Source organism: Varanus komodoensis, unplaced genomic scaffold, assembly GCF_004798865.1.
Source record: "Varanus komodoensis strain SLA01 unplaced genomic scaffold, ASM479886v1 scaffold10, whole genome shotgun sequence".
Taxonomy (NCBI): Eukaryota; Metazoa; Chordata; class Lepidosauria; order Squamata; family Varanidae; genus Varanus; species Varanus komodoensis.
The window spans coordinates 18,858,181-18,885,555 of NW_025335269.1; the positions used below are offsets into that span (position 1 = coordinate 18,858,181).

The 27,375-nt window shown below is 40.6% G+C and overlaps 1 protein-coding gene across 1 annotated transcript; it reads left to right on the forward strand.

Annotated features, from left to right (window-relative positions):
* Nucleotides 1–859: 859 nt before the first annotated feature.
* On the forward strand, nucleotides 860–26,993 carry SUSD5 (sushi domain containing 5). The gene is made up of 5 exons (XM_044419134.1): nucleotides 860–932; nucleotides 8,011–8,188; nucleotides 13,554–13,672; nucleotides 16,419–16,607; nucleotides 24,266–26,993. Exons 1-5 carry the CDS (start codon nucleotides 860–862, stop codon nucleotides 25,318–25,320), a joined length of 1,614 nt encoding a protein of 537 aa, XP_044275069.1. The 3' UTR covers nucleotides 25,321–26,993.
* The last annotated feature ends 382 nt before the right edge of the window (nucleotides 26,994–27,375 follow it).

Consider the following 27,375-nt stretch of genomic DNA (forward strand, 5'->3'; position numbering starts at 1 on the left):
ATACCTCACTAATATGTTGGTGAATTAGTGTTAACATGAAGGTACTGTTCATATGAAGATTGGCAGCATGAACATCTGCCCATATAGTGGCTATTCAGGGGTGCATGGCTCACAGCTACTATTCATGCATTCTTTTATGCACAAGAGTCCAGTCCTCCATTCAGTCCCCAAAAGGACATGCAAAGAATCAGCTCACTTGTGGAAGAAGCTGGCTTTTGTCGAGCAGCAGTCACGGATGCGGGCAAACAGTCCAGCAGGGAAATCTTAGTTAGAAACATGCCTGCAACAATCGCACAGCGATTCTGGTTGTGCTGTTTGCACTTGCTGGAACCGGGGAAATGTCGGTGGCTGTCTCCACACTACCCTCTCCTTGTTTCATCCTGCTGTGTCAGCTCACATGTGTGAACTGAGCCCGTTAAGGGGCTGCTCCGACTGTTGAAAATGTTCTGTGGAAAGTAGTGAGATTTGTTCCTCAGTATGCCCAGACTGCTCCTGTGGGTTGCCTTGTCATTCACTTCCCTCCTTCCCCTTATATATTTCCTTTGCAAACAAACCAGCCCCCTAACCCTTCTGCTCCGATACATCAAGTCTTTACTCACAACACAATGCCACTTTTCACACGGGCTCTCCATGCACGCAACTGAGCTGGATAAAATCTCTTTCCAAAGACTGGACTCTGCCCCCCCCCCTTCTTCCCTAGGGCAGTCGGGGAAGCTTGCTCCCCTCCCTCTTTCCATCGCTTCCTTCTCTGCCTCTGCCCTCCATCCCCATCGGTGGATGTCCAAGGTACGGGATCTCGCTGCTTTAAGTCCTCAGCATCCTCCACCCGTCCCGTCCCAGCCCTGCTTTCCTTTCTGCCATGGCTCCCGCCTTCATCCCGTTTGTAGGAGCCGTCGTCTTCTTTTTCCAGATTGCTTCTGTCAAAACTGATGGTAAGTTCATGCACAGTCTTGAGTTGCTGTTCTTAGATTGCAGTTAGCAGAACTTTGAATTTAATGTAATATTCAAGGTGAAAAAAATAGCTGAAAGTAAGTATGTGTGTGTGCTCCGGATTTTAAAACGAGTTGGAAAATTTGCTTTGCCTGGAGAGCTTAGATGAAGAAGAAAAACAAAATCTAAGCAAGGCTTAAGAGTACTTACTGATAGTGCAGAAACAAAGGCAGAGGGGAAATCAATGAAAACCTTGTAGAGCAAACCTGCAACACGATTTATGCAAATACTCACAAGATCCCAAACACAACTCTGCCTGCAAGAATTTTGCCACTTGGATTTTTCTGTTCATTGATTTAAAAGCAACAGACTCTTGTTTGCATTATATTTTGTTTCTTTTTTTAATTTTATTCTATAATGGTGTGAGTGTGTGGAAAAGCAATCAATCGGTTTGTAATACTTTCTTGGAAAAGGAAAAGAGGTTTGCCTATACTGAATACCCAAATATGTGTTTGTGTAAGCCTTTAATTAAGCCCAAATATACTACCTACATGTTCCAAAGAACTTCTGTCTGGCTTTCCTCCACAGCCAAAGTGGGAGTAACAGATTTTCAAAGTTGGTTTTTAGCCTACAGAGCGGGGTAGGGACCTTTCTCCTGGACCACTTGGCCCATGTGTTGCTGAACAGAATGTCAGTTGCAGCTTCCTATTTCTGCTGAGATTTGAACGTAAGAATGGAGCAAAGAAAAGGACTTGTACCCTGATTGTGGGTCCCCCTTCTGGTGGATTGGTCTATTTCCTATTCATAATACCTACTCCACCTCTTTTAACGGTCTAGCAAATCCTTTTTTTATGCATTCAAACTGTCTAACTGATTTATTTCCTGATGGTTCTGTGGTGTAAAGAAAGAGGTAGGGTAGGAAGGGATGGGATAGGTTTCACAGGGACACTAAAGGCTTAACTGGTCAAGAACATCACTGGGAGGATGAGTGAAAAATTCTGTGTTTCCAGATGTTGCAAATGGAAGTTATGTTTTTTGATTCTCCTTTCGTTATTTTTCAGAGTTGAGTTTCAGAATAAGTATCTGAACTGATATCCTGTTTGTGTTTGGGAATCTTACTGTCTTTATTAGAATTTACTGCACTCTGAACTTGGGACTCCCAAATATTCTCAACTTTTTCCATCTCAAGATTTTATGTTATTTTTGATTAATTAAAAAAAAACAAGTTACTCAGTGGACACAGAACAATATTGATCCTGACAGACTTCGTTTAATATCAGAATACAAATGCTTTCATGCTTCAGAGAGGTCTTTATCAGGCAAAATGTCTCCAGATATTTGTACTGTGAGGCAAATGGCAGTTTGGGGAAGATGATTTTAACAAAGAGAATACAGTAGGATGGGAAAAATTAATATTTCTTCTCCTACTGCTATGTGCCTAGTATGAATTGGGGCTCTGAAAAGCTGCTGTTGATTATGTAATTAGCCTATTAATGAAATTTTTGTTTTGTTTTTAAAAATCTCATTCCACATCACACCCAGTTTAGCTCATTATTTTTCTTAGCTTTAAAATGGTTTACAGTGCAACTCTATTGTAAACCTGAGCTCAATAGGATTTACTCCCATATAGGAGTGTGAGAGATGACATCCTTAGTTATTTGAATTTCTGATGCTTGATAAAACAAGCAATGCTATGCCATAGTTCCACTATAGTTGCATGTAAAGTTTCCTTAAACTCAGTGGGAAATACTTTCAAGTAAATATGCTTAGAAAGAAGGCGCCAATTACACAGGAGTATATTGAATTAAATCAGTAAGTTCCATTGCTTTCAATGGGGCTACCTGTATATAAGTATGTGTAAGATGACAGCCTTAGGCTGAAATCCTAGGCTGAAATCCTAAACACATTTATTAGGAGTAATTTCATTGTACTCAGTGAAACACAGTTTCAAATTTAAAAAAATGGGGTTGTATGCCATGACTGGCCACTAACACATATCCACTAATGCATAGCTATGTATCCAGGGCTGTCCACTAAAATACATCTCCTTTAAGTTGTAGATGTATTTAAAATGCCAATAATGCAAAGTGTTATCTTTGGAAAAAGAAGATGCAAGAGCCATTTTTGAATGATAAAACTTTAGTGTCAGTATGTCCTTTTCTGTCGAAGCCACTGCACGTGCTTTTCTGTTACATATACCCTTACAGATTTCAGCTGTAAGAACCTTAGGACCGCCCCTACACTATAATAAGGTTTATTATTATTATTTTTAGCATTGACTTATGGGTTTTTATAAGCATAATGTGAGTATGCTAATAGTATTTGGACAAGCATTCAGACAGATGGGCTCTGTAAAGACTTGGTTCTTCACTCACTTACCATGCTTTTAAGTTTTATTGTAAGCATTAACTGAGTCATTAGAGGTTTCTTCACAGTAATTTCAGGGTGGGCAGATACATGTGAAATCAGATTGTAAGACTATAAATTCTGTTCTCTTAGGAGATTTATAGGGAAATTCCAGACTTATTCTGTGAAAGGGGTTTATTATGTTATCTTTGTGCAGGGGATTTGCCTGTATCCAGTGCAATAAACATGAATATTATATCTTCAAAAGTTATTCCAATTATGTTGGAATAATTGCAGTGTACCCCAATAATGTAAATTACTTGTATTATACTGGCACAACTGACATTTCAAAAGCAAAGGAAATGAAATGTGACTTTAGGAATTTGTAGGTGGTTGTTGTAAGTGTGCTGATTCCAGTGAATAATAGGCACATTCAGTTCTTCTGCTTGGGGCATGAGAAGTGCAGGTACTACTCCTGCTAACCCATGGAGTTGGGAATAATGCTTTCCAGGCCTGCTGCATTGCCCCACTGCATCTGAAGGTCCAGATTGTTTCAAATCTCAGGCCTTGGAGGTTAAATATGGACTTCCTGGAGTTGTAATTATTCCCCACATGGTGGCACCCCATTTCCTTGGGCAGCATCCCCATTCTCCAATCACTGATAATTTGATGGTTTCCAGAATTTTGCACAGTTCTGTCCTCCATCAAAAATACTGGCAGAAAATGTTTTAACCTAAAGGCAATGTCATTTTTGCATGCATCTTCTGTGAGCTTCTCCAGAGTAAAATTTAGGTTGAAAATGGTTTGATGGCCCTCTTCTATCTCTAGTTACTACATTGTATTTTTAGATTAGATCCTAAGGACATATATTTGAGCAAACATGCTTAGGATTACACTTCAGGCTTTAAAGGTGTGTTTGTGTCTGTAGGACATACCTGGCTGGCCAGCATTAAGCCTGGGCAGGCTGGTCACATCTACAGGCAACACCAACATAAATTGGAGTATTCCACATGGCCAGAGATTGAGCAATCTCCTGCAAGAGCTCCCAGGTAGCCCAGCCTCCCAGGTAAGTGCAGGAGCAACAGGAATTCAAACATACCAATCTCACTGCAGTGGAAATTTCAGTTCAATGAACATCAGTCATTGCTACCTGGTCAGCAAAGAGATAAAAGGGGACTATGCCATGTGCTTTGGGTTGATTGCCCTTTTACTGTGATCAAACTTACTATCAAGAATAAAACAAAGTTTTGCATCTCTCACTCCTGTTGTTTTTAATTGGGCGAAGGGTGCCAGGCCTGGACCCCTTGTCTCCTTCATGTTTATGTTTGTGATTGTGTATGTGTGTTTTCTTTTCTGAAACAAGAATACAGGAAGATCTCTTACAGTGAATCAAGCCAGTGTTCTACCTATTCCAGGATTGCCAACACTGAGTGGCAGAACCTCTCCAGGTTTTCAGGCAGGGGATCCTACCTAGTCCTAGTCTGATGGGTAGTGAACCTTCTGCATGTAAAGTATATGCTTCACCACTGAGCAAGTGAGAAGATTGCAAGGGTCATGAGGACACAGATCCCCAGTTGCATGTTAAGACCTCCATAAGCGAATCCTTATTTACGATCCTTATATCCTTATGATCCTTTAATCATATAGTCTGATTCTATGAACATTTACCTAAATCCTGCTCAGACCTAAGTCCTGCTCTGCTCATAGGGCTGCCTACCATATCTTCTATTTTCAGGCCATCATACAACCAAAGTTACATATTTTAAGAGTGTAGTTCTACAGAAACTTACTTGGAAATAAGCCCCATTGAAAATAGTGGAACTCATGCATATGATTATGGAATAAATCCCACTGATATCAAAAGGAGAAAGTTGGGTATAATCTTAACTCTCTAAGTCTGTGGAATCTACAAGTGTTTGACTGGATCATGCATGAACCCACAATTGTAAAGACTAACACAGTTCAGTTAGAAAAATAACTGCAGAATAATTCCAAATATTCAGCTATGTGTTTGCTATTTTCTAAACTATGTTGCTCTGTATCGAGTCATGACAAGCAAGAAATCTGAAGCCCATGTACTCTTTTCTGAGTAAAACACTGAACAGAAAACTAATCAAACTGATGTTTTTATGGAATAGACCTCTGGGCACAATGAAATTCAGAGCATAATAGATATAACAACTACTCATAAAAAGCTTTCGTCCATGTCGAAAGACTAATTTTACTGTAGAGAGAAATTGCTGGTTGAAAGAAAAGCAAAGCCCAGAAATACTTCCCCTCCAAAATCATCATCTCCATTTTTATCTCTACTTACCTTTGAAGAACTCAATGAGCATGAAAATTGACTATAGCAGGTATGCCTGGGTGGACAAGGTCAAGTTGTGTTTTTGTAATATTAATGGAAGCCATTTGTGGCATACATTTTTTAATAAAGGGGAATCACTTTATAACAATAAAGGAGCAGAACTAAAGGACTGCCTGGTCTCAAATGAAAATTCCAAGATATTGAAATTTACATTAGAGGCTGTTTTCTTTGTGCCCCCAATATCAGAGGTGAGGTGGAGAGCGATGGGGGAAGGATCCTATGCATTGGCTGTTCTCTAGAAAACTCTCCCCAGCAGATTCACTGGAGCCCTCCTTGCCAAGTTTAAAGGGTCAGCTTAAGTACCTTTTGTTTTCCTGAGCCTTTTAAATTTCTGGTTTGTAGCATTTTTAGTGCATGATGAACCTACTTTTATCCAATTGATCATATTTGTAAGAGTGTTTATTGGCTAATCTGGCACTTTATTAATGAGGCTGTTTTTGTTTCCAGTTACTACTATTTGAGTTTTTGCTGTTGCTGTTGTTCTATGTATACATGTGTTTGCTTGATATAGTTGTTGGGGATTTAGGAAACTGAAAAATGAGATATGTGTTTCAAAGATAAGTGATTGAATGTACTCACCACAGGACAAAATGTTGTTTTATCTGTTATATTTTCAGCATGCATCACCTAAACTATTTAACTCATCTAAAAATGTTAATCATAAAAACTAACTATCATGTTTGTAAAGTGCTAGTTTCTTTGGTTATAACAAATGCAAAAAAAGTTCAGCATATACTCATGCATTTTAATCTGTTATTTTAAAAGAAACACAGAGACATTCATACATATGGGTTCTGCACCTTTGTGATGGATTTGGAAACTTCTGTAGCTGAGGAATCTTTGGTGGGAACCCTCCCCCACCGCCTCAGTGCACATGTTCTCAGTGGGTTCTCATTTGTTCCCACAATTACCTGAGGCCACCTACTGTGGCCTTGAGACCAAGAGGGAAAAGGGTTTGGTATCAACTTTGATATTGATACCAATACTTAAACATCAACACAGGGGAAACAATACCAAAGTGGGAATGGTGGGTGGGTTGTGAGAATGCACAAATGTCCTCTTACCAGTAAGCAATCTGTCATAATTTCTATGCATCATACATATGGACAAGTGGACAGCTGGCTCAATGGAGGTGGATTGGTGTTGCTGCTGCAGATAAGAGTACCCTTTGACCAAAAGAATTGTCAACTCAGGCTCCACTGTCCAAACAGTGATTTCAGGGAAACGTTCAGTTGAGGTTTGTAACTGAGGTGGTGGTGTGTCTTGGGTCTGAGCCAGAGAGGAGCCCTATATCTCATGAACATACCTGGCTTAATCCTGAGTTGGAGAAGGATCCCACACTCTCCCTTTGAGCTTCACACAACCAGAGTTGGCTTGCTCCTTGGTATGGTATGGCCAATGGAAGTGTTCAGCGTAGGTGATGACAGCAATACCAGTGAAATGGCTTTTGAAGGTGAATCCTGTGCACTTTTAGCCTACTTCCACTTTTTCTTCTTCTGAAGACCCAGTTTAGGGATCCTTCTGCCCATTTGGCATACTTCTGTGCCTTCATCTACTGTCTCAACAGAAGCTTCTTGTCCATAATACTTGTCACACATTGGGGTGATCAAGGCACATCCATTAAAAATAAGGACTGTCCATACCTTCTCATGATCCACACAGTTTCAGGCTTTGCTATATTCTATAAAGCACTGATCAGTCTTCTGAAATTCTTTGGTGTGCTCCAGTAGCCAACATCTGTCTGTGATATATATCAAGTGCCTCTTGAGCATGGCTTTAGACACCACTTCGTGTTCCAGCTGTCCCCTCTGACCAGCTCCTTGTCCTCTCAGCTGTGCTTTAGGGTATGAGTCCTTCTTGCGCAGCTGAGAATGCTTGACAGACACCGCAAGCAGAACTGAGCTTGTGATTCTGACTGTCGAAGGAGAAGCTTCTTTCCTCCACATGGCACCTCCTGGGATACAGCCTGGAGGACCTAGAGGGATGAAAATGGTGAATGGGAAGAGGATTGCTATGTTGAAGCTGATCATCTTTCAGGCGCTTCTACACAGTATTGCTTCTCATGACATGTGAACCTGCCAATGCCTTAAAAGGGCTTGTTTGTATGGCTACTTATGTGTAAATTGCACAATAAAATGTTAGGCTGGGATAGGAAATTCCTCCAATCTCGTGCCCCATTAGTGAAGAGTAACTGACAAGGAATTCAGTGGTATTTACTGTGTAGGATGGGTGCATAGGCTTTCCAGGTCACACAAACTACTATAAAACAGTAGGCAAAGATCTTAAACCAATGTATTGGAAACTCAGAATCATGGAAGGTTATTCACAGTGAATTTGTTATACTTTGTTGGGACTTTCTTTCCTTGTAGGGAAGTTGTTTGCCCTTGGACCCAGGAATGGCTCCCAGAATCTGGACTTAGCAATGGCGCAGAAGTCATGCGCTGCAGAAGGTGCTCGTTTAGCCAGTGCAGAAGAACTAAGGAGAGCAATAAGGGATTGTTCCTTTGTCATGTGCACCAGAGGATGGCTGGCTGACGGCTCAATTGGGTAAGGAGAAAGGAAGCAAGAAAAATTACCCTCTAATGAACCCAGATGACTCATTTCTAAACCTCACAATCTTGGTGGCAATGGCTAATTTTATTGCAAAGAGACTCTGGTTAATAGAGAGAGAGAGAGAGGAAGAGAGAACAGTTTACAATGGAAAACATGTGTAGCACCTGCTGAGACATAAATCTCTTAAAATCCAGAACTGCCATCCTTATTGTAAACAGTTGTAAACCATCCAGAGAGCTTCAGCTAGGGGTTGTAGAGAAAGGAAACAAGTAATAATTGGTTTTCAGATGATGCAAGGCTTAGCTTGTTCAAAGGCAGCATGAACGATTTACTGTAGAGCTTGAACCAGTCCGGATGCCTGTAACCCTTTGAATTTGGAAGATTGCAGGTATCCTGTGTAGGGTGGAAGAAATGTGGAGGTGGTTTCTTCCACAGAGGTGTAGCTACGGTTCTTTTCCAGTCTCATAGCTGGGTCCCTGTAATATTCCATGGCAGTCTAGACTTGGCTATAGGCAGCTACATTGGATAGCATCCTAAAAAGATTTTGCATTATTGACTAAATTTCCATATTTTTCTAGAAGCTATTTTAGGGATCAGATAGACAAGTTTATCCAAAACAAATTTTTATGGTGATTTGAAAAATCTTTCAGAATAAATGATAACCTCATGCTTTTTTTCTCAGTTATAATTTATAACTGTGTTTTCCTGTTTAAACACTGACAATCAGAAATAATAAGAAATATAAATCAGCACTCTACAAAACCCATACTACTTTTCTTCAATTCTAGAGCAATGTCTGAGTGTTCAGTATAGCAGATAGAGCCCTTTGCTGCCCCTCAGCTGGATGATTTATGAATTCAGCTGTTAGATGTGAAAAATGGATGAAAAAGTAGGTGTTCAGTGTGTAACCTTACTTCAAAAGAAGATACAGCCATTCTAAAGGTTGTATCCTTCATTCCGACAGTACCCTGAGAATTTTCACTTGGCTGACAGGTCTCCTCCAACTGTAAAGCAAAAGGACTTCTTCCCACTGTACACTTTAGCCCAATATGCAATGTGATCTCTTCCCACATTCCTACTGAGTTCCTGCAAATGCATTTATTTTTCACAATATGTTTAAAGTGTCACCTGTTTGTCAAAATCCAGTGGTCTTCAAAATACATATGTACCAGGCTTAATTAACAAGGTGATGCAGTGGCAAGAAAGGGTAAACTGCTCGGTATGTCTTAGGATAAAATTGATGTTAAAGGAGCCCAGTCTACAGAATTTTGTTACTATATATTTTTGTTGTTTTCTTAAAATAAATAAGATACAGAAAGAAAAAGAGTACAAGAAAAGAAGTGAAATAAAATTACCAAGGGATTTTAAACCAATATAATTAATACATTTATAACCTGCAAATTTCCAGAGACCAAAACTTTCTGTCAATAAATACTCTGTTGAAATTTGAAAAAAAAGAATGACTATAATTCTCTGTACCAATGAATTTTCCAGTTACTTCAAATCAATTATAAATCATCAACAGCATTTTAACAAGCTTCCTTTTACATCATAATAATTATACTGGATATAATAGAATTTCCATTTATCATTAAATTCTTCAATTGGTCTTCTGTTTATGTAATTAGTTAATTTTGCCATCACTGCATACACTGTCAACTTATTTTTCCAGTCTTCATTTGTTGGACATTCTGGGGTTTTCTATTTAGAAGCAATTGTAATCCTTGCTGCAGTTTTCATACCTTATTTGAATAACTCTCGCATGTTCTTTGAAAGAATCTCTGGCATTATGTTCAAAAACATATTTTTAGGACTCATAGGAAACTTAACCCAATCTACAGAATTAAGATGTGCTTTAATATTTGATCTGCTTAAGAATTGGTAACCTGATTTAGGAAACAAAGATTAAGGTGAAACTCAAGAGATCAAGGCATGCCTAGGATCAACAAGGATGGAGCAAACCAATTGCAGTTTGATGAGTCCCACTTAGATTTGAAGACAAAAGCTGTGAGGCACAGTTGCACATTCTGCAGCAGTGGCCACAGAATATGACCCTGGAAACATAATTCTTTGTCTTGAGCAGCTCAGCTTTTATTTTTAAAATGTGCATGTTTCTAGCCCTTACACATATGAAGGTGGACTTGAAACTATGTAAACAATACCAGCTGAAAAAAGCCAGAGAGGAATAAACTTTCTATTGAATAGGTCTAGGAGCTTTGGTGCCCTGTAAATTTCATTGTGCCCTCCTTTTGACTAGAATTATGCAAAACAAAATAAATCATGTAATTAGTTATATTTTGCACAATTCCATGGATCACAGAAGTTTTCGCTCACGCTCCCTCTCTCCCTCTCTCATACATTTTTCAAACAAAGTATATTCCCAGTGGCAATCCATTTTGGAGAGCCCCAGTGATATTTTCCTTTAGATAATTCTGATCAGATTTGATGTGGATGACTGGCCAGAGGAAGAGAGAAATCTGCCTAGTCTGGCTAGTCCCATATTGTCCAGTCACAGTAACAGCAGATTTCTAGAGTCTTGTTCCTTCCCATCACAGCCAGCTAATACTTTTAAAATTGGTGATAACAGGGGTTGAAATAAAGGCTTCTTATTCTATTATTACTTGTTACATTTCTCTACCACCCAATAGTCAAAACTCTCTGTGTGGTTCACAAAACAAGACTTCAACCATGAAATACAATAACAAAATACAGTAAATTATTATTTGATGAAAATGATGGTATTAATTTAACCATAGTAGGATTAAACCAAAAGAATAAAAGCAGAGTAAAAACCAGTGAAAGCCAGAAGCAGTGCAAAGATCTCAAAGCATGCTAACACAAGGACTAAAATGTCAAGAACTATCTGTGTACAGAGGATGTGTTCTACCCCCTGAGCTAGAAATTTTCCTTTCAGTGCTGCTTCATTGTCTCTTCCTTTAATTATGCCATCTTAATTACGCATGTCAAACCCCTCTGCACCTGATGTGAATGAGACCTGTGTCACTTTCTCTGAGGCACAGTTGTTCAGTTTCCAGGTCATTTCTTTTTGAGTCCAGCTGATTAACATCCACAGCATGTTGAATTATTTAATCAGTAGCATGGGTATTTCAGAAATGAAGTTATCTCACAAAAACAAAATCCCATTACAGGCACCAAATGAGTTGGGGAAATTTATGATTTGCCAATGAGTTATTCTCAAGGGTGATCAGGACCTGTCTAAAAGAACAGAGACATTGGCCTGGGCTCAGAAATGGCCTTGATTTTCAATGTCAATGCTATCTGATCTTTTTCTAAGCAAAACTGGCAAGTAAAAGAAGAAAATAAAAGATGGGTTTCCCTATAAGAGGCAATGCAATTCCCTGTAGGGTAGGAGTGGGGAAGTTAAGGCCCAGGAACCACATCCAGCATTCCTGGGCTCTGGATCTCAAAGTGGTAGACATAGGGACTGTCATTAAAAACAAACTCATGCATATTTACTCAGAATTACATCCCACAGAATTAAATGGGATTTACTCCCAGTAAGTGTGTATAGGACTGTAACCTTCTAGATTAATCATCTGGAGTCCATTTTAATTGTGACACAGCAAGTTTTTAGAAATGGCACTGTTAGTTAAAGACACACATGTGAATAGTTAAGGCAGTTTTGCATCTGACTTGCTCCCGTATTTTTTAAAATTTAAATTTGTATACTACTTTGCACAGAGGCATCGTAGTACTAGCTGTTAAACACAGAGGTGTAAGAACAACAGTAAATGTAACAATCAAAACAACACAATACAATTAATCTGAGCACTGTAATACCAAATGCTCTACTGCAAGTGCTGCTGATGCAAACCTCCAGCACATCTAGTCAGTCATTCCCTACAGTTGTCTTACAGGATCACTTATGAGCAGACTCATGCTTCTGGGAATGCCAGTTTGCTTCAACTGGGGTCATACTCCCTGAAGTGCTAATTCCACTATACTCAGCACTAGTCAGACCTCACCTGTAGTGAGGTCAAGTTCTGGGCACCACCATTTAAGAAAGATGCAAGCTAAGAAAGGCTTCAGAGGAGGGCATCAAGGATGATACAGGAACTGGAGGCATGAGGAAAGACTGAGAGAACTAGACATGTTCAGCCTCAAGAAGAGAAGAGTGTGATAGCACTCTGCAAGTACCTGAAAGGCAGTCACAAAGAGGAAGGACAGGATCTCTTCTTGATCATCCCAGAGAGCAGGACATGAAATAATGGGCTCAAGTTACAGGAAGCCAGATTCCAGCCAGATATCAGGAAAAAATCCTGCCTGTTAGAGCAATACGACAATGGAACCGATGACCTAGGGAAGGTGTGCGCTCCCCCACACTGGAGGCATTCAAGATGCAATTGGGCAGCCATCTGAGAGGGATGGTGTAACTTGGGTGTCCTACAGGAGGTTGGACCTGACAGCCCTTGGCCCCTTCCAACTCTACTATTCTATGATTCTATGCTTGATTTTAAAGCAAAGTTGTCCCTTTTGCTGCCATCATCCTGACACAGTTCAGTATCAAATCACCACTGCAGGAAATTTGGTGGCAGCAGCAGTAGCGAGGAGGTGGTGCTGGGGTGCAACATGCTTTGGAGGGAATCCTGCACTTCGATACCAGGCTGAGCCTGCTTACAACCTGACTGACTGATAACGTTCTGGCACTGAAGTCTGATAAAGTCCTTAAAACAACACTGCACCTATGGAACAGGTGCAGAACAAATGCAAGAGCTGACTTTCCATGGGTCCGTGTTTATCAGACTCTGAAGGGGAAGCAATGGGAAGGCAGAAGGATCAAAGAGGGACAGGAACTTCCCATTTTCCCAGGCTGATCCTGAGAGCAGACATGCTTTGAAAGAGACAGAGAGGGACCCAAGAGAGGAAGGGGAGCATTGCCATGCCTGGCCTCTGACCCTGTGATGAGGTGTTGGGAGAGATGAGCTACTCAGTTAAAGGGCTTGCTGGCTGACACACCACCAGCGGGAGCTGTCTTCAAGGTGGAACCTACAGTGTGAATGAAAGGGAAAGATTTAGGAAGAAATTTCAGGTCAACATTCACTCAGTCTTTACATTAGCAGAGGCTATTTTTCAGCTTCCTAGGGGGCTTTTACGGTTTAATTATCTTGCTAGCAGTGAAGTGCTGGAAAAGATCTGTATTATAAAGTACTGTTTGGTGTTTTGGAGTCTAGGGCAAGAAAACAGGGCTTAGACTTGGGAGAGTTGGTATAAAAGGTTGATATCAGGTGACAATCGAGATAGTTACCTATTTTTCACCCTTGCACATGTAGTCCATTCTCTGCACAACCTATTTTTCAGACAAATTTCTAATCATGTTTTTGCCCTTCCTCTGTTTTAGGACAACCCTATGTAACAGGACAGGCAGCAGGCTGCAGAGTGTGAAAGTGATTGATGTTCAGCTTGAAGTGGACCCTCCTCCAAGTGGCAGATATGATGCATTCTGTGTGAAGGCCAAAGGTCAGCAGGGATGCACTACGAGAACAATCTCCCTGATGTTTGTTTTTCTTTCAAAAATGTCCATTAAGATAAGTGATGCAACTATTTGCTTACAGCTTGGGTGGAATGCCACAGACCCATTATGTCATGCCTGGGCTGAATTCAGGCTCTTGATAAGATAGTTGCTGTGTTCATTGAAAAAGAGAGAGAGAAACTCAAGATTCCAGAACTGTGGAATTGGAAGTGAGCAAAATGCCAGGTAGTTGAGTCCCACCATCTACAAGCCCCTCCCAAGTCAACCTGTGCAATCTGGACCACAGTGTGGCACCAAGCAGAGAACTCAGAGCAAATGACCAGATTCCACATTTTTAGCTACAATTTAAAAAAAAACCTCTTAGGAATACCTTTAATGTCACAGCAAGCATAGCTAGAATCTGTAACCATTCTCAGTTATATTGATGTGTTCATTTTGCATAATTGAGTCAGCTTCTGGGCAAAGAAATCTTCAAGAGACGGAACACCCACTCCCAGACCCTATTCTGATGTCACTTCCCCCCCCCGCAAAAAGAGGAAATGCATCTATTTGCATAATATTTGCATGTGATAAGTTAGAGGTATATGTGGACATTAAGAAATCTTTTGTATAATGTGAATAGAAATAAAGTACATCTACCATAACGGGGCAGATCCTGACCAACCAAAGCCCAGGTACTAACAGCTGATGGGCAACTTCAAGATCCAGGCCAATGGTTCTGCATCTTTCCTGTGAATCTTTCTCTTGGACTAAGCAGGCCTGCAGATAGAGAACTTTCTTTAATAAAGTTGGATATACAGAAACATAAGTGCTCCTTAACTTTCCTGTATATGTTTTCTAGAAAAAAAACTTGGGAAAGGCTCCTGCATTAATAATCTGAGCTTCTCCACTTCTTTCTCCATATGAACAGCCCATGAGGTTGTACGACAAGTGTGTATCTATTCCACAATCAAAAATAATTTGTTATCTTGCAGAAAATGTGAATGACCCAGCTGCTGCGGTGGTTGAACCCATGAATGGGAATCAAATTTTGGCAGGTGAAAGCTCTGGAACAAATTCCTCATAAAAATGATGAATTATGTACCTTGGCTTTTTCTTCTGTAACAAGGGAGGAAAAAATAAGACACCAGAGTCCCTAATATATACCACATGGACGCATGTGAATCTAGCAAACAGAACTGAATTTGTTCAGTTATGGTCTGGTTTTTCCGTGCGTACAGTTTTCATTCAACATTTCAGTTTTCTTTCCCTTCCCATCACGAGCCTTGAACTTAGGACATTTCCAATTATCTGATAGTATCATTTAAGTTAATGAGAAAAAATACAACATACAACCTTCGTTGGTGACTGATTCTGGCATTCTGATGTAAGTGATGCACAAAACGTACTTTAATTGATTGAGTAAAGATTGTGTTCTTTGCACTACATTTTCCCACCTACCATCTCACTCCAAATCTGTGGAAATCAACTACTCCCATAAAAGCCACTCAACATTCAGTGGCCATCAAACACAGGCAGTCTTCCTTTCTCTATTCCAGGGAGGTGACCTTAAGTTTTCTTCTTGGGTGTGTGTGTGTTTCTGCAGAACTTGGAGTTCCTCCAAATCTTCCTCTTGTGCATATGTGGTGCCACTTTGGCTACATATAAACAAAGATATTCCTGTAGTACGTCTTTCAAGCGTGGGTGAAGTTGTTTTGAACACAAAAGCAGTGATACTCAGCTTCAATCTCAGAAGCAGAGGAAATGATCTATTCCAATTTTTAATGGTCGGACCAGCTAACCCAAACCACTGATACTCACAGAAACAATAAGACACGTGTTTCAAGGTTATGTTAAATATATACAAATATGTCACATATATGTCTGCTACTTCTTGGTGCTATGCAGTTTTTGAGAGGGCTTTAATGTTGTAGGTTTTTCAAGTCCATCCATCATTTCACCTACCTCTCTCTCTCTCTTGCAAATGTTACTGCACATGAAAGTGATCTGTTTGTGTGAGCAATGCAGTATATAATCTATCACCGTTTGCGAGTTCCCTTCTTCTCTGCTGCTAACAAGAGTATGCATGCAGGTAGACTGCTCACAGGAGTAAATGAAATATGCAAGAGCACACAGGCTGGCTCCCCTTTGAAACTGTGCTCTGAGAGTTCCAGGATTGTCTAACTTCTCTTGTAAGAGTGGGCAGTTTCCCTAATGCAGCTGTGTGAGCATGTTGAACAGTACTTGGCTGACGCTGTCCTCGGGACACTGATTGTCACATGCTAGGAATAAAAAAAGAGGAGATTCCCTAAAGATCTGCTTGGTAGTCTCTCATCTTATTGTGCCTATCCCCAAATCTGAATTGTACTCTCAACCCAGAAAACTATTGTGTTTTTAGATCTGAAAAATGAAACATGCAGGGTTTTTTCCTGTTCTTTTGTATGGATTCCAAATTAAGCAAAAACATGGAGAACCTGCTGAAAGACATCCTCTCAGCAGAATCTGGATTTGAATCATCTATCACACAAGCCTTCCCCAACCTGGTACCATCCAGACTGTTTGATTGTAACTCCAATCATCCCCGGACAGCATGCCATTGGTTGTGCATGCTGGTGGAGATCGGTCTGTAGTCCAGCACATCTGAAGGGCACTAAATTGGCAGTAGACTGTCTTACACTACATCAGAAACAATGGTTACCTAGCTTGGTTCTGCTCATACTGATCGGTTTGCTTCCTGCTTGTTTTTCTGCTCAGGTAAACCTTGTGGGGACCCTCCGTCCTTCCCTCACAGCGTTCTTCATGGGCACACCGGGTTTGAGATGGGAGATGAGCTGCACTATGTCTGTGCCCAGGGGTATGTCATGAGCAACAAAGATGCTGCTTTCACGCTGCTCTGTCACACCTGTGGAGAATGGTTTGGTCAAGTCCAGGCTTGTGTCAAAGGTGAGCCTCCTGACTGAGGGCATTCTATCTTAATATTCTGGATTGGAGCTCACATCTTTGTGCATTTCATTTAAGGTTTGCGGTATAAAATCAGACTGCTAGAGCTAGTTTGTCAGTACAGATCTACACAGATGCTTGCAATTTTGGACCCTCCTTGGGGGCATGACAATGGGACCTGTCGCAGTAAGCACCCATACCTCCTATGTATCACTGCCCCGCCAATCTTTTACATGACGGACTTGGGCACACTGGTTCTCTGCCTTCATCAATGTCTAGGCAGCTTTAACAGGACAGAACCCTGGTGCTGAAGGCTGCTCCCCACTCTAGCAGCCTGCAAAGATAAGACGTCTGGTGGAGAAGGCAGGGAGGTTGGACCCTCCCCCCCCCCAGCATATTCTCCATGCACTGCAAAGGATTTCACCTCTGCTGAAATCTTCAGCCAGTCTCCATATCTATTAAAACAGCAGCTAGAATGTCTTCTTTTACTGTTTTGACTGCTGGGACCAATCATCTTATTCTAGGGTAGATGTAACAAGAACATTGCTGTAACATGACAAATATTCTAACGTGGACTAAAACAGGACTGGCCCAAAACATTTTACTACTTGAGGCAAAGGCTGAGATGGGGACTAGCCTCCCTTCCATGTGCAAAGCCTGGACTGGCAGTTGAGGCCATGCCACTGGGACAGCATCCTTACCCACACCTGAGGGCAGCAGGTTAGCTTGGGTGGCACCACACAGTTTGCATGACCCATGCCTCCCAGTCTCTGCCTCCTGGAGCAAACGGGAGGACTGGCCTTCTGTCCCTCTAAACATCTGATGAGCATCAAAGAAACTTGCAAGAAAAGGGACAGATCTTGAGACGAGCCATTGCTTGCTTCAACCCTTCACTATGTAAGCTCGAGGTATTAACAAGCAAAACCCAACTGATCCTAATTGCAGCTGGTGGGTTGAATACAGGTTTTGTCTCCTGCAAAAGGCAGGGAATTGCCATGAGAGACAGGGCTCTGCTCATGGAACATCCTCTGTGCAGATTTGGAGATCCCCCATGCACCATAGTCGCCACCACTGCTGATGGTCAAGTGTGAAGGTAACTGGAAAACCTTATTTTCAGAATGCTGTATTTCAAGCCAAATACCACATGGCACAAATTAGGAAGCATAGACCTGTTCTTGGAACTGTTTCATCGCTAAATGGCAACAGGAAGAGACCCTGAACATTTCTATATTGGGTAGCAGAGGAACATTGCTCAGAGAATTCGGTAATCAAAGGAGCAGAAAGAGTTCTGATAAAAGGTTATAAAATTGACCCTGAATGAGCGTAAGAGATTAATTAAATGAGGACATGACTGTCTCTTGGATCTGCCCTTGTCACTCTTCTATATGTATTTGTTGAACTAACAATGTGATCAAAAGTCAACTGTTATTTCTTGTGAAGAAGGTAAAAGCCATTAATTTATTGGTATTATTATTAATGTGATTTCTCTACCACTCCACAGCCAAAGTTCTGAAAAAGCTCAGTCAATAAAAAGACAAGAACAATATCATGAAATCAGGAAAAAATAAAAAGTTTAAAACAGCTAAACACAGATGATAAAAACAAATAAGAGCAAATAATTGCAAAAAAATAGCTCTGTAAAACTCCTGGTGATTCCCGTCAAGGCCTCATGAGTAGCTAACTAAGTTTTTGAAGACCTCAGAGAAGAGGGCCGTCTTAACCTGACACCAAAAAGATAATGGATTTAGTGCCAGCCAAGCCACAGTGGGGAGTTTGTTCCATTGGGGGGGGGGGCACCACCTAGAAAGCCCCCCCCCCTTTGTTGCCACCCCCAAGCCTCCTGTGGTGTTGGCCCTCAGAGGAAGGCCCAAGGTTGAGTGTAATGTCTGAGTAGAATGCAACTGAGTTGCTTTGGCAGCTATTGCGATTCTAATCCACGTAGGGCTTTACAGATTAAAAGCAGCACCTTGAATTGGGTCTGGAAGAATGCAGGCCAGCCAGAAATGGCCTTACATGTTTGGGCCTATGGGCCCCAGTTATTAATCTGGCTGCAGCATTTTGCAGCAGTTGCAGTTTCTGAACTAGCTGAAGGGCAGCCTCACAAAGAGTGCATTGCAGTAATCTAATCTGGAGAGTACCAGAGCATAGATAATGGAAACCGGGCTATCCTTGCCAATAGAGGAGTGTAGCTGAGTCACCAGCCAAAGCTGGTGGAAGGCAATCCAAGCCAACAAGACCACCTGACCCTTAAGTGACAAAGACAGATCCAGGAACAAGTTTAAGTTCTTATGTTTACCTTTCTACCATAAAGCAACATGTGTATAACAGCCTATGCTTTCCAAATATTTAAAATAAATTCAGTGTATATAGTTTGCAATCTAAGAAGAACTTAAATGGGACAGTGAGTCTTGTTTGACTCCAGACACTGAATAAGCAATTACAGCAGCTGATCTTCAAATTTAGGCTTAACAGAATGGAGTTCCCAGGGTCATATTTCCCTCACTGCACCTAGCAGGAAAAGTTTGCCCAAAGATGGGCACATTTAACTTTACTCATCATTGTTGGTGGATACACGCAATCTGCACCCACTGTTGTGATCTGTGCTATGAAGTACATTGTTTATCACAAATGCCGGAAAAAAGAAAAGATGGAAGCCCTGCTATGTACATGAATAACATCCTAGAGTGAAATCCTGTTGACACAAATCTCATACTTGACTGTTAAGAAAAAGTCACCCCAATGTGTGGCCATTCCTAGCAGTGTCTAAATGATGCTATCCTCTTTTGACCACCATAGCAGGTGACACTTGTTAAGAAGGGCTGAGTTGGCCACTCCTGACTTAGAGGGTGGCCCAATAGCCCTTTCAATTAGACTGATGTAATTATGGAAGCAATTTTCAGTCCTGTTTCCTGTCTTTTGCTCTGGAACTTTGTGGCTTCAAAAATAGTAGGCCGTATCCTTAGATCAGTGTAGTTTTTGGCCTCAGCAGACCCAAATCAACATATGTTAGCTAAGAACTGACCTTATAAAGCCACATCCTGATACCAACATTTATTTCTAAGAAAAGTAAAAATAACTTCAGCAAAATGGTCCAGTGAATAGACTTTCAGACATAATAATAATTCACATAAGTCTTCCTTTGCATTTCCCTCTCTTTCTTTTACTGTGCACAATGCTGTTCAATAACTAAAGTCCAGGATGGAGAGAATATTTTAGAATTTCCTTGTCAACATCAATGTTTTTTCTAAGAAGTATCAGACGTCTAAAACGTTATTTCTGGCAGAACTTTCTGTCTTCTTCAGGGGGAAAATAGGGTAGCCATGACACAACCAAGGCAAGTAAAACAGAATAAGCTTCACAAAATTTGGAAAGGAATGAAAATGTGCACTTGTTGGAATGGTTGACTTTCATCATTGTCCTACATGCCTACTCAGCAGTAAGTCCACTGAATTCAATCAGCCATACTCTACCAGATAAGTGTGCATAGGATTGCAGCCTTTGTTTTGCAGAGACGCTTCTACAGTACAGTCCTATAAAGTAAGTCCCATTAAGTTCAATAGCCTATACCCCACTGAACTCTATGAAACTTACTTTTGAGTAGAAACATACAGGATTGTGTGGCTAAAGTTTCAGGTTAACACAAGACAAGACAGGACAAAACAAGACACCAACTCTCAAGAATTATTTTGAGTTATTCTGATGTTAAACCAGAATTGCAAAGATAACTTCCAGCTTAGTGTATTCAGCTTCCCTAGATCTGATATTCAGCAAGTTGGCTCTATGAAAACAATTATGCAAATTCCTTTTGTATCAGTAATTTTGATGAAGATGTTGTGCAATTTTGAAGAAACCATTGTGGAGTTTGTTGTTGTTTGTTTTTCAAGTGCCTGGAAAAGAAGAGTTCTGTGGTGCAACGATGATGTGGGATTCAGGAAAAAGGAGAGCCCAAGACATGGTTACAGAAAAAGAAAAAAAATACCAATGACAGTGTCTAGAGTTCTGAGCCTGAAGCACTTAGTGCCTATGCTGGATCTTTTTCAGACACTGGCATTTTCTCCAAAGATGGAAAATTTTGCAAACATTTCAGTGATCTCAGAATTATAGTATTTCTAAGACAGATCATAGATGAAATCCAAACCAGGTGTTTCCTACTATGAATATCTCACTCTCTTAAATGCAATACTATGCATGTGTAGATAAGAAAACTCGTGCAACTCCCAGCATACCCCAGTATAGGACTTTTTGCTATTTAAATAGACATATGATTATATTATTAGATACTAGCCCATATCTGTTATCCAGTGCATTTAAGTATCCAGTACATTAAACATCAGAGAATCCCACCATGGACTTAAATGCATTCTGATTTTTATGAATCTGACCTGTAGATTATGCAGTAGATGAGCATTTCCTAAGTCACACGGCTTCTGTGGAAATGTGGACCAGTTGTTACTTTTCAGCATTTTACAAGAATTTAGATGTATAAAAATATGAAAAAATGAAAAGAAAACCACCAAAAATGTCATTTTTCACCAATAAGCTAAAGTGTGAAAATGTGCATTTTGTAGGTCTTTGCACATTTTTGGAAATGCAAATTTGTACAAGTGTACACAAATGCAAATTTGGGAAATAAAAAAAATCTATTGATGACCAGGTGACAGAACAAATGGTGATCCATTCCCCAGAGATAATACAGATTTAACAAAATCCATAGATCCCTGTAAATCTGTTCTGAAGGATTAATGACCCTCCTGAACAGGAGGCAGTGAGGGTTGCAGGGGAAAGAAGAAATATGTGAAAATGGACATCCTGCCCACTTCCTCTGGTGGGAAAACTCCACTAGATTCTGGTTCAATAAAAATCCTGGAAAACAGGCTTCCACGTGCAGAGGTGGAACTCTGGATGCAATTCAATGTATCTGGAGCATTTAACCACAGATTCAGATCTTTCAGTAAAAATCCACTTCTTAGTTCAGGTGGAAAACTGTTCAATATAAACCAAAGCACGGAGGGATTGGTACCAATTCTACCCACATTTATTCCTTGTGGGAGAAGTCAGGAAAGCCCTATCCTGCTAGAAGCCTGGCAGAGGAGGAACTTGTGCCATGTCCTCCCTTTCCTGCCATTCCTCTGGGGAAAGGAAGAACTAAAAGAGGAGTAAGCAAGGATGATGTCAGAGTCAAGTATAGTCTTGCATTCTGGTTTTTGTTTGTTTGCTGCAATCCTGACTATATATGGACATGGGCTGGAATTTATAAATGACTGCTAGAAAAAACGTAAGCAAAAGCTACAATACTTCTTGTGCATGTCTTCTGTTTTATGACAAATCAAAATTAGTCTCAAGAAGAAAAAGTTGGAGCAAAAAGAATATCTTAGAAATTATTTGCTGATTGTTGGGATATGTACTAATATTTGATAGAAACTGCACAGACTGAATAAGTTTGTGGGGAGAGAAGAGATTCAAACATACTGTTCCTACAGGCTAGCAATATTTTGGAACTCCTTTAGGACTGGTGTGGGAATGATTTGTGTTACAGTTAAGATGCTTGATTGGAAAGTGGGGGGTTTATGGGCTCAATTTAGCTGTTAGACAAAGCATTCAGAAAATTATTTAAAAGGCTGACTTCTATTAAACTTGGGACTCTTTTTATTATTGGCTACAGAAATGGGACTTTGCATAGATTTAAATATGATTTGAAGTTATCATAAACGGAAAAAGAAGGGTGTGGGGGCTGACCCAGCAGGCTCGATGTTTTTGATGATGGATGTTGTTTGTAGTTTTCTTTTTGTTTTTTAGGAGTGTAATTTCTCAAATAAAGCTTATTTTAAAAAAGAAAATTATTTAAAAGGCGCTGCTGAAACAAATGTATATAGGAATGTAAATCTGTATCTCACATGATAGAAGAATAGTACTTGAAGCAAAGTTAGTTAGGAGATCTTCTTGCCTATTTAGTTTGGTTAATACATTTGGTGGATTTCATGTTAAGTCTTACCAAGGTGATACTGTTGATTAATGCGATTATAAATATGGATGCTGTTCTACTGTGACTTGGATATAATCAGTCTGCATATGGACAACCACATTAATAGATTTCAGAAATGGTATTTCATGGACTATATTCCTATGTAGGAGACAGCAAAAACAAAGCAACCAGTTCAGGATATGGAGTAATGGAGGAAAATACCTCGAGTAGTGGCAGTGAACTAATAGATCTAGCAAATAAATTCCTCCTGTTCTTCTGCTCTTTTCTTTCAGACTCATCCTATGGTCCTTAGTATCTAGGAGACCATAGGATTCTTTGGACTGCCAGAACTGAGATAGGAAAAGAGCTGGGGATTCCCTTTCCCTCCTTACAGCCTGTGTTGAAAAACTGTGTGGCTACATCTCTGATGCTGGAGAAGCAATCTCAGAGAAGGGATGCAGGGGGCTGAAGGGGAAGACGGCTGGGGCCTTCAGGTGATGAGACAGCCGCTTTGTACTCCAGCCTCCTTCCCTCCCTGTCTGAAATTGCTCGTCTAGCTCATTTGCAGGATAGGGGGAGGAAGGAGGCAGAGATCATCTCTGTCACTTCTCCTCTCATGCCCATCTAGGTATCCCCTGGATCTGGAGGCTTACAGGCAACCTTGGAAAAGACTCCAAGTGATTTGCAAGTAAAATTAAAACATACAAAAATGTAGAACAATTTCAAACAGGTAAAAACCCTGAATAATGGAATGCTATAGAACAACTAAATTAAGAAACCACTCATATGCTGTCATAAGAACATAAGCAAAGCCATGTTGGATCAGACCAAAGGTCCATTCAGTCCAGCACTCTGTTCACATGGTGGCAAACCAACTGCCCACAGATGCCCTCAAGTTGGATGGGTACAAGACCTCCTCCTGCCCAAGCTTCTCAGCAACTGGTGTTATGCAGGGATGCCGCCTCTGGTGAAGGAGGTAGCACAGAGCCAGCATAGCCACTGATAGCCTTCTCCTATATGCATCTGTTCAATCCCCTGTTGAAGCCATCCAAACTGGTAGCCATCACCACTTCCCATAGCAGTGAATTCCGCTTTCTGTGAAGAAGTACTTCCTTTCATCTGTCCTAAACCTCCCACCAGTCAGCTTCATGGTGTAATCCTGGGTTCTGCTGTTATAGGAGAGGGATAAAAATTGCTCCCTCCCATCTTACGTCACACTATGCATTGTATTAAGCACCTCTATCATGTCTTCCCTTACTTGCCTCTTTTCTAAGCTAAACAGTCCCAGTAGTTTTACCGCTCCTCATAGGAAAGTTGCTCCAGTCCCTTGATCATTTCTGTTTCCCTTCTCTGAACCTTTTCCAACTCAGAAATGTCCTTTTCCAAGTACGGTGACCAGAATTATATACAATAAAAGGTATGGGAGCAAAGTCTTAACCTGCTGCCAAAATGATGCCAATGCTAATGTTAGGTGAAAAGCTCTCCTTTTCTTGCCATCAGATGTTAAGTCAGTCTTGAGATGCATAGGTTTCATAAGTCAAAACTGGCACCTTGAATTGGGCTCAGAAATATACAGAGAGCATAAACAAGGCAGAATTATGCTGTCCATGCTGTCTATCTGACTTCCATATCAAGACTGTGGATTTCATGCCTCAGAGATTTTTGTAATTTTTTTACACTTAATTTTCCCTTTTTTCAGATGAAACTGAGGGACATATTGATTATGAAGATAATTTCCCTGATGACCGATCTATGCTTAATGAAGAACATAATGTGAAAGAGACAGAGGAAAAGGAAAATGAACCAAAGAAAGCCACAAATGATGACAAAAAGATTCCGTTTGCTGATGGAAACAATCACATCGGTGTGAAAATGATGTATGATGAACAAGGCACGAAAATGCTGTATGAAAGTGAGGACTTCCCTATTGGCCCTACCATTGTGAACAAGGACACAAAAGCAGCTAAAAGTACAGATTCTAAGGAGGAGTCCTGGCTAGATGGCTACCCTGTCACCCAGGAAGCAATAGAAGAAGATGAAGAAGAGGAAGGAGATAAAATAGATGGATCTATGGGAATGGAAGATGACATCAGTGACCAATCAGTTTATGCTGGAGTAAGCAAAACAGGTGGCAGCACCCTGGAAAAGGCTTTCCTACAGACTGGGGCAGTCCCATCACTGACACAAGATAAAGATGGGATCGAACAAATACTAAGACCTCAGCCAACAAGTGGACCTGAGAATATAAGTGTAAGCAAAGGGTCTGATGATGCCATCGGTTATGCCCCAACTGCATCTATCAGATTTGCTACTCAGGAGCTGGCCTCAGTAACCACAGTCCCCCATTTAAATTTGGCTGCATTGGAGACATCTGCAGCACTCCACCTCATTGATCACATCCAGTTGCCCAATGAGGAAGAAATGTTGGCTTTTCCGAGGCAAGAGGTGTCAACTGTGCCTTGTCAGAACGTGTTTACTGATACATCAGCAGATGTTGTGGGAGACACTCTTACCTATGGACTAGGTGGAAAGCCGTTGACCACTTTTGAACCATGTGCAGGGCTAGATTGTTCCAGCCAAGATAAAGGCCCCATGATAGCCACTGGAGTGACTCTAGTATGTTTGCTCTTACTTGCCGCAATCTTGGCGGTATGGTGCTTCAAGAAACAGCAACAGAAAACCTCTGTTTATAAACTGAATGGAAAAGATCACACCAGGCACCAGCTGCAACAGATTGAAATGCAGAAAGTCTAATCTAGTAGTAGACACAAGTGGAAAGAAACGTAATAGTATGATGAAGTGAGGGAAAAACTGAATGATAAGCAGATCTCAATGTCCACTAGTTCAGAAACAAGAAAAGAAAACCTGTGTGCAGATCAGAAGGACTTGCAACTATCTGAAATCACAACATGGGGATATCAGTATTAATTTAGTAATGTAATTTTTGTTTCACCAACCACCTCCTTGAAGATTTCAGTGTTGATTCACAGCTGTGCCTTTTATTACTTGATAATAATGTGATGATTTGGTTTTCTGAAATAGGTGATCTATTACAGTCCTTATGGCTGTGCTTTTTGCATTCTGAATGCCATCTATTCAGTAGCCTGGGTCATCATTTGGGAACCGCCACATCAAATTACTCTGTGGACTGAACTTCAATAAGGCAGAATGGACTTGCAGCAAAGACTGAACAGTAACTGCTTCTTACACTGATTCATATATGCAATTTCCCCTCTACTGTGCTGAGTCAGTCACAATACAGGGGCAAGTTTGAAAGAGGCTCTCTAGAGGAGGACAGCAGCAGGGGGTGACAGGTGAAATTTGATGCAAGGTAAAACTCCTTTTGGTGAACCATTACATTTGTTATTTTTATAGTAAGGCCAAATGGACACAAAAAATATTTGCTGTTTTATGCAACATTTAAGGTACAAATAACCAAGCATACTTCATATTAATTCCAGTGAATTTGTGCTGGAGCAACTCATCCTTCAAATGATAATTTTGAGTTATAGGGAGGTAATCACCATGGATCCATCACAATCTATTAACTAGAAACGGGGAATCTATTTTAACCCCATGGTCTGGTCCAGTCAAGGCATCTCACTTTAGATTCAAGGATACTTATAAAAATCTCTGTCAAAGAGGATATTGAATACAATGAATAATACATTAATAATACATTATCAATATGGATGCATAATATAAACATGCAAAGCTTATATTCCTCTTATCCATGTTGTTTCCTTGAATACACCAGGGAATACTCCATGGACCTCCAAAGTTGCCTGGATGAGTAACACATCAATATTTCTCCCTAAAACCTCTTGCTATTATTCTATAAAGTTCCTTTTTCTCCCCATTCCAGAGTCTTTCGGAATGCACAGATACTGATCTTTCTGGGAGATGGAAGGGGCAAACAGTTTCAGTTCCCACTGCAAAATAAGCTCTTATCTAAGGAATATACTTAGGGAAAGCACTTGCAAGGCAATTATCTCTGGTGCTCTTCTTAAGAAGCTGAAGGCATTAAGGCCTTGACTGGGCTCCAAGAAACGATCCTGACTTTTGGACACTGGGTTAATAACCTCCCTGTTGTTCTTCTGGTATAGCCCATTCAGTAGAACATATTGGAGAATTTGGATTTTGTTAATTGTTTTCCTATTTAGAAGTATCTTTTTATATCTGTGTGGGAATGTATTCACAGACAAGGATTTTGTTGTGGGTTTGAATTAATGATGTACTACTAAGCTTTATTAATCTTTTAAAATTACACCGATGTTGTAAATATTTTACGCAACCCTTCTGGGTTCTATAGGAATAGTCCCAGAAGGAAGAGACAAAGCAACTCACGGCACTTCGCTGCAAACTCATCAAAGGTTCCTTACTTTTTTGAGTACAATGCTGCCACCAGATTGGATCAAGATTTAGTTATACTTCAGGTGCTTCTACACTGAGGATTCCTAGCACTGTGCATTATTCTGCCTCCTGTCTGTATGTCTGTCTGTTTTAAGAGAAAAGATGCTTTTGATAAAACATTATGGGAAAACACAGGAAGGTTACAAATATAACTTCATCTGATCCCTCAGGAAAATTCCATTAGTAAGGAAGATGATTGCAGAATAAAGGCAGCACTAAATCTGGACCCAGTGATGCAAGTAGATGCTTAAGGGCAAAATGGTACGCACACCCCCCCTCCCCGAAAATAGGCCTCTGCACGCAGAGGCATCCTACCCATGTAATGAGGTGCAGCACCTGTGGTCTCTGCCCCCACCAGTCCTCATCCTATGTAATTTGTTGAGATGGCTGTTTTAG

Bases quoted from the DNA above. Each gene is read 5' to 3' on its own strand.
- SUSD5 (XM_044419134.1), top strand. From the start codon at position 860: ATGGCTCCCGCCTTCATCCCGTTTGTAGGAGCCGTCGTCTTCTTTTTC. The intron at 13,673-16,418 runs GTCAGCAGGGAT...TTTTCTGCTCAG, and splicing joins ATTCTGTGTGAAGGCCAAAG to GTAAACCTTGTGGGGACCCT. The intron at 16,608-24,265 runs GTGAGCCTCCTG...CCCTTTTTTCAG, and splicing joins AGTCCAGGCTTGTGTCAAAG to ATGAAACTGAGGGACATATT.